Here is a 17,339-nt window from a genome sequence, read left to right on the forward strand (position 1 = left end):
AAGGAGAGATCATTACTGGGCCAAAGCCGCCTTGTTTTTAAAGCAAAGTCTGCGTAATGTTCGAAAGAAAGTTTTACTTTAACTAACATAAAGTAGCCCGGCTTCCCAAGTGCGTGTAAATGACATTCTCCAATTACCATAAAAAGCTGATTTCTCCGAGTACCCTGGTTACTTACAAGTGCATGTGAACGCAGTCAGTGTGTCATTAGGACCTTAGACCTCTGTGTGAGAGCTTGCCCACTGATTACATGGCACAATGACTGAGGGACCCGCTAATCCATTCCCAGAGTCATAGTCCATGTCACAGCAAAAAGCCAGTTCCTGTGACCTCCCCCAGCCTTTTGCAGACCATTGACATAGGGTTCATTTAAAAAAAAGGTGTCTCAAAAGTGCTTAGGTTTGCATAAAGAAAGAAAACCTCTTCGGAAGTCTATTTGCAAACTGATCTAAGGGAAAAGTGAGGGGATTAAGCCAAGCAATTTGTGATGCATGTTCTCTAAGTTTTGGTTTATCAGTGCTGTCTTTCACAGGGTGTTGGCATGAGAAGTAAGAAATCCGGCTTAACTTCAGTCAAGATGATAATCCATGATGACTAGACTGATGACATTTCAAGGGAAGGGTCAAGAGTGGCGATTTGACACCGAGGCTCCGGTGCAGGTTAAACCCACTTAAATTCCAGTTGCCTACAAACTTAACCTTAAATCTTTGCATAGAAAACCTGGAATGGACAACATGGTGTAATACAAACACTCTGAACACAGTTGCCCTTTTGTTTCTATTACTGTTTGTGTGTCTTGCTGTAATCATCTATTTCAGTCCATATTATACTCATCCTCTTGTTTACTCCAACATCTCTGATGACCATATACAAACATACAATCACTACCATGCTCTCTACATTGTAGTCCTGTTTCAAAGATCTGATCTTTTTCATCTTTTTCTCGTTAGCTCGATCCAAGGCTAACATGTTGAACTTGTTTAAAGCTTTCCAGAGTGGTGATGGAAAAGCCTCTGGTATTGCATTGGGCTACAGCCACATCCTGCCTCCAGTGTAAATAAATACAGTACTAGGTAAGGCTAATATTAGAGCCATATCTCCTCTGGCTTCAGACTGAGCAGGGTAAAAACTGTTTACGGCATGAACAGATTAAGAAGATTTACCACAAAACAGTGTTTTAAAAATCTTCTTTTCTTTTTTGTTTTTTTTTTTGGAAGAATTTCATTTAGCATAATCTTAGCAGCTAGATGACCTTATTAATCCTCACTAAATCCAGAGGAATCATTAAACTAAGACTAAATTATATTCTGCCAATTTTAACCAGTAAAGAGGAAACACTCTTCATATCTCTACATGTGTTTATGAAAAACTTTCCCCCCTGTCATAGTAGCGGTTTGGAGCCAGGGTACATTGTCTGGAGGTCATGAGACTCTTGTCCATTGTTGTTAGACTAACCCCCATCTCTGTGGGCACAGGGGACTGACTGGGGCCTTTGGGCCCCCGCTGAATTCCATTCCTTTGAGATAATAGTGGAGAAACTGGAGCACTTATTGTTGACTGCTACACTTTAGCAAATCAAAGACGCAGCAGCGAAAAGAGTTGAGGGCCCTTGAGATTCTTCACCTGACCTCTCACCTCTTGGTTTGTTGGAGCCTTGGAAGAAAATTCACACGACCCATGATGAAGCCTTTTGGTTCTCATGGGACAAAATTGTGTGTCTCGGTAAGATGGAGACATCTCACACTAAAGCACTTACCACAACAGTCATATTACTGTATTACCTACTAATGTGCCAGATGAAACTGTTAACAAACGTGTACATCATATATGGGTGAAATCCAATGGAGTTTACATCATACAACCCATAATGAACCTACAATATGATATAATGCATAATTATGCTATGTAGCATGTCTATTTTTTAAACCTTCATTTATTGGCCGTCTAAAGTCTAAATCCAGATGTCTTCCACTAGCACAGAAACCACAGCAAAGTCTTCCTTTAGTAAATCCTCAATCCTGTAACCACATCTCTAGGGAGCTGGACATGTGTTTGTCTACACAGAACTGGTTTTTTGAAGATGTTTGTTTTGTCAGCTTCCCTGAACTGCGATTATGATTGTATCATCGTGTATCATCACACATCATGGTAAGAGGATTAGAGGTCGGTTCTGCCAGAGAAGCTGCTGTGTTGATTCACAACTGAGGCATGCTAGCCTACCATCTGAGGAGCATGTTACTCCTTTCGTGCTAGATCACAATTTTTTATTTTATTTTATTTTTTTGTCTTTTCAGCTTATCCCATGAGTTCACGGTCGCCACAGCGAATCATTGTCCGAATGTTGATTTGGCAAAGTTTTTACACTTGAGGCCCTTCCTGAGGCAACCCGCCCCAATATTGCTTTAAACTTCATTCCAGCTTCTTTATATTAAAACATTTCTCTGGTTCTAACTGAAAAACCATCATTCGGAGTTCAAATGACGTTATCTGGAGGAGCTCAGTTAGCTCACGGAATTTTTATGGCATTCATTTACATGTAGTACCCAAATTAGATGGAAAAGAAGCAAGTTCAATATAAATGAAGTCGTTCTTTAAGGCTGTGATTTTTCAGAAATAAAAAAAATCAGTCAAAAAAAAAAAATAAAAAAAAAATAACGCACTTTCACAAACTACGCTATGTGCAGAAATGCACATGGTTGACAAATATGGACATAGAATATTTTCTGTCATCCATCGAGGCAATAACAATGAGTAGCGAACAACATTAGCATTACCTGCAACATTGGACACAGAAAATAAGATTAAGTGGAGGTATTCGTTGCATACTGTCAAGTTGTGCTATGGCAATTTATCAGTGAGAAGGTGCGAACAGCATTTGATGGCACACAAATCTGTCGGCCTGAAGTACAGGCAAAATAAAGATGTCAAAAATCCAAGTGTGAAGGAGTGATGGATATGATTTCACAGGACTGTCTGTCTCCCACAGACAAAACAAGCACATGTGCTTTCAGAACACGCACTTTACTAAGACCTTGATCTCTTTCCGTCACAGTGGATTGTTTGAAATATGCTTCTCTCTTCTTATTACAGGAGTGATGGAGTCTCCCCATGGGCGTGTGTCCCCAGAAAAGCCAAACACTACCATCCTAATTGCTGAATAGAACATTGGGTGAGGTTAGAAAGCGGCATTCTGCAAATGTTAGCTGACAGACAATGGCAGGGAGAGTTGAGCCATTAATCAAAATGCTCCTCTCATTATCATTAGTGAGAAACGCTGACTGTCCATGTCTGCATGACTCTACAGCTCTGCTGGAGCTTTCTTTTGCAACAAAGCCACATCAGTACAAACAGAGTCTCCTCTCTAGAGAAATCAGTAGAGAACAACATCAACCGTGGCATAATAAAAACATTGTGTAAGCATTTCTTTATGCTAATCATCTCAAATATAAGAGCAAATGTCAAGCTAATTTACCCCAGCTGCATGGAAAAATGACAAAAAGGAACTAATCGCTCACTGTGACTTTATACACTTTCAAGAAGCACCTGTTTCTCTTCTTTAACAGCCTAAGTTAAAGAATAATAGAGTCTACATATGTTAAGTAGGCATCTTTTGTCTGTAGTGTTTTGAGCAAAAACAAGACAGCAAATATGAGGAATTACCTTCTAGGAGTGCCATCTTCATGAGGCTGGATTATGACCACTTTCACCGTGACAGAGGTACGCAGGAGGTCAATCATTTGCTCGTGGGTCAGAGTAGCCACAGCCACCTTGCAGATCTCCACCAATCGGCTGCCCTGCCTCAGCCCCGCCTTCCAAGCAAAGCCAAAGGGCTCCACATCAGCTACGATGCCCTCAAAGTTGACATGGAAACCCAGCTGGCCTAGGCCATTTCGACGCAACGTCATCTCAGATGTCTCACAGCCTCTGGTCGCAATCTGAAACAAAAATAAAATTACTGCATTTTCATCTGAAATTAATAAAAATCACCTTTAGTTAAAAAAAAGACAACAGGAATATGGAGGTACTTAAAAGGACAACAAGGTCAAACACATGTGGCCACAATAAAGGAAAAAAAAGCAAGAAATGAGAAGAGAAAGATTGCAATTTTATTAATTTAGTACTAAGCGTTAATAGATCAAAATTAGACCTTTCAATATACTTTCTTGGCTTAGAAACAGTAGCCTGTAAATTCTCCTTCTTTTCTATGCACATCTGTTCTGCTACTAACCAACACACATTTGAATACACAAGGAAAATACAATTCATGCTAAAACTCCTGTTCTTAGGCAGAAATGCCCACATGTTGATTTGGCTAATTCTAAGAAACTTCTAAAATTGAACTTAATAAGAGGGTACATCCCTGATTCAACACAAGAGCTGCACAGAGACAGCTGAAAACACCCATGCATTAGTCACACAAACAGACACCTGTCTCTAAGGACACTAAATACAGTAGCTCTGTGGGTTCTGCATAGGAAATTAAGACCTAATTGGCCCCTGATACACAGACTTGTCTTTAAAGCTGATTCTATTAGTCAGAGTTAATGACTAAGAAGGACTTTGGAGCACAACACTTACACACAAGCATAATCTGCATCAACTGACAGCTTATGAACACACAAAAAATTATTCGTTTTAGCATTTATCTTGCAATATGGCAGACTGTGGCCAGAAACGTGAGACTTCACGCAATTAATATGCAAGGGACTAAATCTGTGAAGTGTGTATGCTTGAATAAAATGCAAAATGTATTTTGATTTGTTCAATTATGTACTTGGATGCAAGTTAAGTTGCTCACTTTGCCCAGTGGTGGCCTGGCCTAATCCTCTGCTTTACTTTAAATCAGGTTTAGCTAAAGTTCACACAACCCTCTTGCTTCAGTAAGGTTGTGTGCATATATATGTAGGCTACACTACAGTGTGTAAGTGGAGAGTTCCCTCAAAGTTTTTATCAAAACAAGCGTTGGAAAAAAAATCTCACACCACACCCAAAGTGCTTTAATTACCCAACAGATTAGTTTTGGTTGAGTTGTGGGTGACTGACTGCATTTGCCTCAGAGTGACAGCTGGTTTCAAGGACACATTGACTCAGACTATAGCCTGTCAACACTCCATCAGATCCTCAGACTGGCAGAAGTCTTTCCCTGCTGTGTGAGAGGGGACCCGAGTCAACCACGATGGATTGTCATGTACTGATTGAGTCCTCGCAGAGAGATTTAACCATAAAACTTTATTAAGCTGCAGTCTCATTTTGCAATAAATACAGACCCAAAGATTCAGAGATTAAACTAGACATGCATTTAGGGGACATGACAGAAATTAAACAATCATTCTGCAAAAAATATCAAGGGCAACTGAAATATAAATATAAAACCCAAAAGTTCCGAGGGGCTAAGTCTAGAAATAAATTGGCTGGATATGAGTAAGACATTGGTCTGGGTATTAGGGAACATAACTCAAAGTTCCCTTTATCAGAAAAGCATTTGGATTAAATAATAGCAATTTAAATGTTTTCGTCTGGCTATTTATTACATCAAAAACAATATTAATGTGTCCAGGTTATTCTCTGAATGGCCCAAATATATAATGGCTATTTTTAACAGAACATTCATTATAAAATAGGAGGGATGTGTCATTTTTTATAGGATAGTGACATGATGTCCAGCAGCATGTGTATATGTGTGAGTGCAATGCTGATCAAAGTGTGTCCCTGAAGTGATAGGATCTAACAAGGGATGACATAAAATTACAACACTCCCCTTAAGCAACAAACCGTGTAGGCCTTAAATCTGTTGTCAAGCAGTATTTGGTTCTGATTCCAAATGTGAGGTCTGAGTAGGTTTGACACTGATGGAGCTGTCTGTAGTAGAGTGTTTCAGAAACATGACAAAACTTATCATTTAACTGAACTTTAAAGAACATTAGAGCACACTTGTAAATCTAAAGCTGGCGCATTGTATAATTTAGGCTATTTGTGATTCCCACAGGGGTCATGACAATATCCAGGACAGTGGCTTCTAATATGATACTATACACAATGTGGCTTAATAGGGGATGAGTAGAGCAAGATGCTTAGGTCAGTAATTAATCATATGGTCATATGGTAATCATATGGTCTCAAACTAGTATAACTGGTTTAAAACTCAAACTCAACTATCACATGACAAAAAAGCAAGAAATCCTTTTATTTGTGATGTTACAATCCGAGAATGTTTAGCGATTGCTTGGCAAAATTACTGTAATGATAAAGAAGCAAAATATCAGCCAATTTGTTTTCTGACATAAAAAAAAAAAAAAATCAATCTGGAATAAATGATTATTTTGTATTACGCAGAATTTCACTGTGTGTTTTACTAACATGTTACTTTAACATACATTTTCATCATCTATCTATTTTTGTGCGGAAACACATAGTACATAGTGAAAAGGGGTGAACACAAAATGGAGAAAAATGTCTGCACTGTGTTTAAACAAAAAAGCTGCATATACTGTATTGCACCCGAGCTAAGACAGCTTGTCTCATAAAGACAAAACATTTGGCCATGTAGCTCAGCAACCCTCTGGAGATCAGGACGTTATCACAAAGCTTTAAGTTTTGTTCTCACACTGGGCTCCTCTGAGCGTTAAAGTGGGCAATCTGTCTGGTTCACATGACATCACAGATCCAGCAGCCTGCAAATCCCACCAATGAAACATGATTCCAGTTACTCGCTGGGACATTTTGAAAACACAGACACCTTTTGGGACAAAGTGCCTCAATCAGCTCATACGCAAATGTAAATACTGCTACTTCTCCGTGGTCTGTGTGCGTAACAGAAATAGCCATCCACTCATTAAATCTTATTCTGAAGCTTGTCCTGTGAAATATCCCTCACAAATCCCATGGGCAAGTGGACAGAAAATGTGAGAGGGAGATTAGCATAGAGAATGAGGAAGTTATGTCCTTTGGCTAATCACAAATGCAAATATATCCCGCTCTGTCCTTTCTTAGGATGGGTAGAGTAGACACTGAATGACACACGTGGGCCTTTAAGATTAATTAAGGCAAATACTTTAGGATCTTGAGATTTTGGACAGACTTTGTGCTCACATGTACATTTACTATTTAATCATTCTCCTCTCCTTAGAAGCTCTTCTGATAAGTAATAGCTTGCTGCAAACGGTGGCAATGTATAAGGTGTAATTATTTCAACCTATCATGACGCTCAGAAGAATCAGATTCTTATTCAGGTTGTTAGCAGGAAGTGAAGTGTTACTCCGTTGCCATGGGCTAAACCAATGGTTTGCTTGCTAGGGTTTCTTGGAAATTTTGGGAGTGTTGATGACGCTGCCAAAAAGGGACTAAGAGGGATAAGTGGAGAAGAGAGTGCAGGGAGGCAGGCAGGCAGAAATAAGGTCATCCCCAGCTCAGGTTTTGATATTCAACCTCGATGATATTTACAGGAAATAAAGGGCTGCCTGATTAGAAGTTCAGTAAGGAAATCATGAAGACTAAAAAAGGGAAAACAAGATTCTGCAGAAAAAGAATAAAAGAAATGGAAATGGCGCACTAGACATACAGAATGTGGTGTTTTAATATGTTTTTGTTCTTAACTTAAAGACCCACCTGACTCCCAAGTCATACAATGTGACCAGAGTCAGACTTGTACAGATGGCTAAGGTAGAACTACAGAAAGGGGATGAGGGCTCTCAATAGGACTGAAGTTGTCTGAGGTCAAGTGTCCTCTATTCTTAGCCTGTTAGACCCAAAAGTGTGTCTGTGCTTTCTCTCTTCCCCTTCAAAACTGGGTTGGTGTCCTGTTTAAGCTGCCTTCTTATGTACCTGTGACCCAGACATCTACCAATATGAGAATTAACCAAAATCACATCATCCCTAATCTGTGAATTAATTAAATGAGCATGTCTTTCACAGGAAGTCGCTTCAGCTTTAAAAAAAAAGAAAGAAAAATAAATATAAAAATAACTGTTAACAGCATGTTAACAATAAATTGTTAACATGCTGTGATGTTTCATAATAGTTTACCCTGATAAAGAACAGGATGACATCTGTAGTGCTGTGACCCAAATGGTCAACTGTACACCTCTCCTGATTCTGTGTGATGAGCCAAAAACAGCTAACAGCATGGGGTCCATAATCCTCTCTGGACTCCGCTTGATTTCACTTCACAGTTTCACATTCAAGTGACAGTCCAGTCTCTTCATAACCCAAAGAGGATCAGGTGGACATTTTGGGTTATTTCTGTAACGCACACTTCTACAATGTTGTGGGGAAAGGCAGTGAAAGAAAATAGTAGAAGCTCAGTACAGAGTTGAAACGCATGAGACTTGACAGGATGTATTTAGGTTAAGCAAACAACAGTTTTGCTGACATAATGATGGAAATAAAATAACAAGGTTCGCGGACAGAAGTAAAGCTACAGTGGCAAGAGTAATATTTGCAGAATGTATTGTTCCACCATAGAGAGACCACAACTATCCCAAAGTAATATGCCACACTGCTCCATTTAAAATAAAGAAGCCATTTTCTTTTATATGCCGTGCGGCTTATGTGTGAAACAGAGTCGTAATAGATTTACTGGGAAATTCTGAGGACAGGCTATTGCTTTCTCTTTCAGTTACTTAGGTCCCTTTTTAGATAAGTTATACCGACAACTGATAGATATTAATAAACATTTTGTTTAGAAATTACTTAATAATGAAAATAAACACCACAAATGATTTTGTATATAAAGTAAAAGTTAATTACTGGTCAACAAGGCAGTAGCAAGCAGATGATTCCTTTAGACACTGCATGCACATTTGTAAGACAGAGGCAGCTATGGTAGTGAGCAGGGATTGCAAAAACCTAAATCCTAAGGACCAATCAAGCTGCTACTCAACCAACCTGTCTGGTTGCCGGCCAAATTCTTGATAAAAGAAACAAGCCAATGACTTGCACAACAAACCTAGAGCTAAAAGAATAACAAAGAGAGGTCCTTTCCAAGCTACGCAAGAAGAGAAGATGAATGCAGCATACATCGGGAGATAGAGCCTGGATTTATTTATTTATTTATTTTTGTATTCATATAGCAAACGTTAGTGGACAAATGTGAATGTAATGTCTATCTTTCCTGGCACACAAAAGCTGCCTCGTGGCTGGAAAAGCAAAGGTGTAATCAATATTAGCTAATGTTGATGCGAAAGCAAGATTATTTTTTTTTTAGTGCATTGCAGTGCCAACCTATGCTCTACCTTTCCCAAACCACTGAAACTGTTTTGACACACCACTGATGTGACAACATAATTGTTTTAATTATAATAAGCTCATTATATCGAAAAATGATGTCAAACTAAGAAGAAACCCTCAGTTAATCAAAGTGAAAACACAGTGAATTACTCCCTTTTTAAAATGGATGCATTGTTTAAGAGGAGACCATTTTCTCCAGAAATCTCTATTTATGGCACAATCTGGGACAGATACTGATAAGCAGGGCATAAAGTGTACTACACAGACTCAAATACTCCCTCCCAAGACCTTATAATTAAGACCTAAGACCACTAAAATGACAGAATATTACAATGGAGTCTTCATGGTCTTACCTCTAGTCTTTGCACCATCTCCCTGATGTCTTCCCCGCAGCCGTCGTGGGCAGATAACATGATACACTCCCCACGCTCATAGAAGATCTTTATGCTCATAATCCCTGAGGTCCATCCAATGACGTCACGACACGAGCAGTTGAAGACCACATTTTTTGATTCCTCCTCGATGAGCACGATGAACTCATTAGATATGCCGAGCAAACAGTCAACATCCATTGATTGGCCAAAGTCTCGGGCACAGACGCTCCAGGTGATGGCTCCCACACTGAACAGATGCGCATCCTTCCTGGGTTTCACCTTCTCCTTCTTCTTGGCTCCAAGGGTGATGAAGCTGAATTTGACAGCAGAGTCAATAGTAGCGGTGCTAACAAAGTTCTCTGCCAGGTCCTTCAGATACTCCTGCCGCGTACGTGTCGCCATGGCTCGAAACTTCTCTGATTTGTGTGCAGCATTTTCTCCATTAATGACCTTAGCAAGCAGAAAGTCCCTGAAAACTGCTGACTTTGGGAAAGTTACAGACTTAGGAATAGGGGGCCCAAATGGAGGCACATCTTTAGATCTGGACACAGCAACGCTGAAAAACAAGTTGGAATCAATAAATCAAATGCAGTGGTGGCAGTAAAGAGAATGATGTGAGTATTGAACTGTACGTATAATGAGCAGCCATTTGACGAGTGTGGAAATTATATGGCTTTCAGGAAAATGATTTCTGGTGGAAAGACTGAGAGGAGCTCAGACTAATCTTGTTCACTTTAAGAAATACTATGTTATTAACAGGGGTTGTCTTGACTTCAGAAACACTCAAGGAGAAAGTCATAATTCATAATTTGAAGGTGTCTCTGTGAGATAATAACTATATCATCACTGAACAGATCAAAAGAGCCTTGTGATTTTTGCACATTACTATAGAGTCATGACAGAAACCACATTGAGCAATCAGCAGGCTATTACTGTATTATTATTCTTTCAAATGAGGTGCTCTTAAAAGTTCACGTAGAACAATTTTGCATGAACACATTTATGCAAAGCAACACATTTCCCTAAATTGTTTAAGGGATCTTAGTGTGCTTTTTGTTCCCCTGGTAAAACACTCACACAATATTTGGCATTTGAATGCAATTCCACCAAATTCAGATGTTGCATTTTTACCTTCTCCTCCTCCTCCTATTTTATCAGCCTGACTAAAATTGCTTTGACAGAGCCTTGCAGGCGTGGTACATGCTTGTTCTATTTACCTGTAGCAGACATTATCAGTGCAGGGGTTGTGAACTTTGACGATGACAAACACATGTTGGAAATGAGAGCGGATGTTTTTTGGAGTGAAAGGAAGGGCCCCGGGCTCCTGGAATACTATGGTGACAATATCATTTCCAATGTGCCTCTTCCTTAACAACTGAAAAGAGAGAGATACGAACTCCATCAAATAAAAGGATTCAAGCATTTCATAAAGAGTGAATATGTAGTTAGATAGCTCAAGAGTACAATGTAAAAACATTAATTCTTAACTCTTCTGTAGCACTTGAGTAAAAATTGTTTTTTTTAGAAAATTCCGCAGCATGGCACCTTGTTTAGCATTTGACTGTCACATCTGTGGGTAATGTCAGTGGCATCTGGAAACCACACATTGTACAGGCTGTCCAGTATAATAAAACAGATTCCCAGCTTTTTGGGTAGAAGAAATATACTCCCCCAAACCTAATTTAGCCTGCTTGTATTGTTGGATTGTGCAAATAGTTAACCTTATCATCTGTCTGGTATAAGGTTGTCAGCGAGGGTCAGCTACAAAGCAAAACAAGCAGGATTAGAAGGTACAAGAGGTGAATTGGAAAGGATGAAAGGATGAGTGGGGCGAGCTATGCTTGGGCCTGCTGAAAGATTACCAGGAGGGATTAAATTAAACTATCCCACTCAATAAAATACAATTGAGGGGAGAAAAAAAAACTTAAAGAAAACCTGAAAATCCTGCCAATCAGATGCGCATGACGGATTCGGTCTTTGTGGTGTTTCACTGTGGATTTTGCCCAAGTCCACATTTCCATCCCCTGCTAATATCGCTGCAAGTTGTAGCCACTGGTTTTATTATAGGCTCAAACACTACTTCCATACAAGCAGTGCAGAGACTGAGATCAACCTCTGTAATCACGGCTTTATCGGGCCATCGCCCACCAGTCCACTACATCCACTTAATTCCACTTGTTAGTGCAGACAGACACAGAAGCCCATTTAATACCACATCAGGTCCAGCCCCTGGGGATGCATTGATTAAAATCCTACTACGGGGTACCGTTACTATGGTAATGCTCATGCTTTCAACTGACAGGTCATTACCGTAGCCTTTGGGGAAGATTGGCAGAAGTCTAGATTTAAGATATCCTAAATAGAAGCTGCTTAGGGACTTTTTACCACTATTAGACACCAGTTCAGCACACAGAAAAGCAAACCACATGCTCTATCTGTAGGGGTACAAGTGTGGAGTGTAGAGTTTGCTGACCTGCTGTCGGTTGTTGGGTGTGTAGGGGAGCATGGTGGATACGTGAAACATCAGCTCATAGTCCTTATAGGTGGTGTAGAGAGAGTGTGTACCTGTGGAGTCAGCTGTAACACAGAACAGTGCAGTTTAGGTTTCAGGTCTAATTATAACAGGCCATTGCATTAGATAAGGTGATTATTTAATCAAACTGAAAGCAAGATTAAAGACATGGCAGCTTAATAAACATTACAGCCCCAAAAACCAACATGAAATGAAAGAGATCACCTGCACTCTGCAGGAGTAAAAGTTTCGGAATGTTTAGTTTGGTGTGTGACGTGTGTTTCGTCTTACTTTTGTTATCCAGCTGAGCTCTGTACTTGGTAAAGCCTTTGAGACGCACCCTCTGGCCGAGCAGATCTAAGAACTCCTCCAGTGCTGGTCCAGCACTCTCATTGTTGTACATCTCTTCTTCTGTGCTCTGGCCTGCCTTGCAGTAAAGCACCCCCACCTTGTGCTGGAAGCTCAGCTGGAATGAGGAACATTCACAAACACTTGATCATTTTCTGCTGTTAATATGCATCACACAATAGGCTCATACATACTGCACATTATGCACTCAAAGTATACGAGTGCCCACTTTCCATCATGTCACAGCTAATGTGAAGGCCTTCATAACCTTTCTAGGAAAAGAGCTGAAATCCCCTTTTGTAAAGCCCAGCTAAGAACTCTCAGGAGCTCTGATCAGAACATAAATCAAGCCAGGCTAATAGCTGCTATTTACCAGCACTACTTAAGAGCATTGGAGCAATGAGGGACTGAATTACAGACATGCAGCAGGATAGGTTTATGGCAACACTCTATCAGCTGCAAGCAATAACATTTTAATCCTTTCGTAAAGAAAAAAAGACTTACTTAAGCAATATTTTGCTTGGTAAAGGCCTTAGTGTAGCAGTGAAATTCAAGTAAGATGCACTGAATAACAATATTGAGCTCCTGAACACAACGCAAATAATACTCTTGATACAGTCACAGTTCAACAAAGAGTGCCTCAATAAAGATAAATGTCTTAGACGTTTATTTTATTCATAGACATAAACGTGCCAGACAAATCTCACAGGTTTTCACTGCGAGCAGAAATACTATCCAGGAATTGACAGGTCTGATAAGAACATGTCTTACAGCGAGACAGGAAGAAATAAAACAGCCAGAACAATTCTTTGAGTGTGTGCGAGACCCAAAATTAATCATTTATGGCTCACAGCTTTCTGATGCAGGCCAAGAAACAAAATCAAAGGGGAAAATTAATGAAAAAAAAGCCCCATGGGTTTGGCACCTGTTGTCCAGTATTCACAGCTGACGACAGCACCGTGATCGTGACCCAGGGCCAAAGGATGAAGAGCTTTTCCTGAATGTGAACACCACAGACTGATATATACTCTGAAACAGTTTGGAATTGTCTTTTTCCTCCATTACAGGTTATCAGTTCATGGTGTGTTCCTGACACTGTTGTCATGGTGACTTCCTCTATCAGGCAGTCTGCTCTGCACTAAAGCTCCAATGGTGACGGAAAGCTATTATACCATCAAGCCCAGTGGAAATGGCATGATGTGCAATGATGTGGTCTTCTATTTTTAATCCTGTATTATATGGGCTCGCTTAACCTCCTGTTCCTTTTAACAGACTGGCCGTTGGCAAGGCCAACCACGTTGCCCTTTGGTGTAAATATGTCGGTGCCAGGAAAGTGCAAACACATCAGGATTTACTGTATATGTGCACAGATGGGTAATGCTCCAAGGGTGAAATTAAGTTGTGTAACCGTCCTTGATACGGTGCCATAAGCTTTTAATAAGGTAAAGCAGCTACTTCAATAACAACTATATCTGAATTAACAGATACAGGATTAACTAAAATATTCCACTGGCAAAAAATATGAGCACAAGTTGCTAGAAAGCAGTATTTTCCCCAAGTGTGTCTCCTATCTGTCCACAGCTGGGATATGCTGAAAACTCTTTGCCCATCGCCTTCCTAACAACAACAACAACAAAAACTTAATGAGTGGATGAGGAAATTAGGACAACAATTCCCTTGAGAACACACCTGAGGGATAAATCAGTGGTGTAACACAACACACAACAATTCGGTGTCTGCACTGCAATGTCCGGATGCAGCAATAATCCAAATCCTGGTTGCCCAATCTTGGCTACCATCAGGCACATTACACAAACATGTATTGCTGTTTTTGAACGATATTGGACGGACAATATCTTAACAGATAAATGAGAAGAGGAATATGAAGGACAAACTTACTACATAATTTCATGTTAGGTGAATCTGATTTCCCTGTATTATGAGAGGGAGTGATTAAAATAAAGAAAAGGGGATTTTGCACTGCAGTAAAAGCCTGTGGGGGGTAGATTTCATTTGAATGTGTGGAACAAATTACCCCAACCTGTGCAAGTAGATATTATATATTATATAGTGTATAATATAGTACAAAATATATGTATTGTACTTGGTCTAGTTGTCACTGTGGGCATCAGATTTGATTTATTGTTCTGGACAAGCTTTTCAACTGTTTTGCAGTACAGCTACAAAACTTGACAAGCTGTGTTGGTAATAGAGAAATGTCTTGCTCTCATTTTTTGTTTCAAAGCACTACAAATAGCAGCCTTCCTCTGGCCTCTTGATGTCTTTCCTTTATTCAAACTTTATTATGTGTAGTTACATTTTCCACAAACACCTGCAGGCTAGTCTTCATCTTGTTCTGATCTCATATTTTACTATCAAGAATTATAAATTGAAGCAGAAAATTACATTTTTAAAATGGAAACTGACACAGCTGATAATTTAAAAACAACAGCCCTGTAGTTTTCCAGATTTAACTCTTCCGATGGAAACAACAGATACACATAACATCAACAGCTTTCTCAGATAATTTACTGTTTGTGATTTCTATCACCTAAAAATCAATTCTCAAAATCTAATTAACTGCCTAATGCCTTTTACAGTCCATCTGCATCATTTACTGTGATCTACAATAAGATCTAAAAAACATTCACATATTCTCTGTTGTAATATCTCTTGATGTAAGAAGACAACACATTTTACAGAAGTGCTTTCAAAGATTTTCTTTCTGCAGGACTAATTACAATTATATTGTGAAGGCTGTCTTTCTTTAAGATGCTCTCACTCACCAGATATGCTTTCTGTTCACAGAAACCTTTTCATGAATAACATACTCAAACACAAAAACAGAGGGCTACATAAAGCACGCAGAAGAAGCAAATAATGCTCCCATACAAACAAAAACAAACTTGCTCTTCCATATGTTATTAGCTTCCTCAGATAAACTCATTACAGGGGCGATGAAAGTCCAGCTTTGTTAAAAAGTAGATTACAGGGTGCCTGACATATTAGGCATTTGCACAGCAAGCACAGCATTAATGATTAAACCAGGAGGGTACAAAAATACTGATGTCCAAATATAACACTGGCCTCCACTGCGCGTTTGGTTTGAGGTCTGTGAGGAAGCCAGATGGAAGAGCTTTAAGGCCCACTTATGATGCACTCATCTACTGAACATAGTTCCTTAAATTAATTCAAAGATTTATTCCCCCTATGTATCAGTTTTGGGCTTTGTCTGCAGACCGTCTCTTGTAGCAAATGCATGGGGAGTTGTAGAGCAGGCCAACATAATCATGCAATAAGATCCTTGAGATCTGCGAGGAGAACATTTTTGAGCACTTACAAAGTTACTTTGCAATAATTGGATAGACAAAGTCTGTCATCATCTAAAGTGCATCTAACTTGCTTTGGAGAGGACACTACACTGCTCTTGTTTATGCTCGTAACAAAATCTTAATACCCGAGAGGGACATGGCTGACACTCTCTATTATAAGAGCCTTTCCCCTGTCAATTGGAAGGATGGGCTCATGCTAACGAATGTAATTATACTAATAAGCAGCCAATTCTCTGATAGTAAGACAAGCAGTACAGTACTTGCTCATCTTCCCCATGCTCCTTCTCACCATGCACTTTTATTAGATGAGAAATTAAAGGCCTTAAGAGGACACAATGAATTCATCTCTGACACCTGTGACTATAGAACCAATGTCACTAATAGCTATTTTATTCAAACAGAGATAATGCGAGATGACATCGCTCACCATCCAGGCAGAATACTAAATCACCTGCTCCCAGATGAAGTAAGTTGTCAAAAGTGAATTACTGTAGCTGTGTCTGAGTGTCGGCAGAGAAAGTGTGTCAATGGTGGCTGCAGAGTCTGGGATTCATATTGATTCTACTTAAGTGTCATACTGGTTGTCTCCAGGGAGCCTGTGTTCATCTGTAATAAGCAGTTCACGTATGCAACAAAGGTTCCTGCTATCAGAAGTTAATCCTTCCACGGTTTCCTTCTATTGCTGACGCAAATGTCAGAAACAGAGTACAATATAACCTAAATATAAAATCGATATTGGTATATTAGTACAGTCCACCATTTTTCTAATCTAAAAAATATTCAGAATATTGATATTTTACAGGAAAGCTTGAAATTACATATTTGACAAATACGTATGTGTGATTAGGGGATGCTTCACTCTTCTAACATGACTCCATGAAATCATTGTGTTCTGAATCTAAGAGTGTGGCTTTGTAAACACTACAGTGACTAGACATATCTCAAACTATCGCACTATTCCTTAAAACTAATATTTCCTATTAACATGTGGCTTTGATTAAGAGACTTTGGTGCTAACTGCTTTAGTACTGCTTAATTACTAGCATCAGCAAAAGTCTGCGGAGGGAGTGAAAAGAGCCTAATGAACAACAGCCGGATGTGCTCACCCCCTGCTCGTCCAGCTTGAGGAGCTGCTCTGGGATCTTGGGGGAGTTGATGGCCAGCCTCAGACACTGGATATTAAGCTCAGGGATGACATATTCAAGCACTTCCTTCAGTGGCAGGCCACGTGCTGTCCCATGTCTTGCTGTGGATGGAATAGCATCTTCCAGGATGGCTCCACGGAGTGTGGTCAGCTGAAAGGTGAGAGAATGGTCATCCAGTTAAATAAATCAAGTGTTATGAGTTTTATGAGGTCCTAATGTAAAATAGGCTCTCACATACATTTTCTAAAATGTGAACAAGTCGTTTGATTAATTTGATTAGTCAAAATTTGAGGTTGATAATGTGTCAGCCAGTCATACATCCTTTTATGTTGTTCCTTATAATTTAGGGCAGTGGATCCATTAGGGGTCCAATGGAAGGCATTGGGAGCTCAAACTTTAAATAAT

At 39.6% G+C, this 17,339-nt stretch overlaps 1 protein-coding gene across 6 annotated transcripts in view; it reads right to left on the reverse strand.

Moving 5' to 3' along the window:
• Window positions 1-17,339, reverse strand: part of sipa1l2 (signal induced proliferation associated 1 like 2) — a 78,151-nt gene that overhangs the window by 27,282 nt on the left and 33,530 nt on the right. For all 6 annotated transcript variants that reach the window (XM_067525555.1, XM_067525557.1, XM_067525556.1 and 3 more), the window contains 6 exons: window positions 16,896-17,084; window positions 12,401-12,575; window positions 12,071-12,174; window positions 10,815-10,972; window positions 9,577-10,153; window positions 3,659-3,933 (listed from right to left, as the gene is read on the reverse strand). In XM_067525555.1, coding sequence (XP_067381656.1) covers window positions 3,659-3,933; window positions 9,577-10,153; window positions 10,815-10,972; window positions 12,071-12,174; window positions 12,401-12,575; window positions 16,896-17,084 — 1,478 coding nt within the window. The remainder of the gene's footprint in view (window positions 1-3,658; window positions 3,934-9,576; window positions 10,154-10,814; window positions 10,973-12,070; window positions 12,175-12,400; window positions 12,576-16,895; window positions 17,085-17,339) is intronic.

This window comes from Channa argus, chromosome 1, assembly GCF_033026475.1.
Source record: "Channa argus isolate prfri chromosome 1, Channa argus male v1.0, whole genome shotgun sequence".
NCBI classification, from domain to species: Eukaryota; Metazoa; Chordata; class Actinopteri; order Anabantiformes; family Channidae; genus Channa; species Channa argus.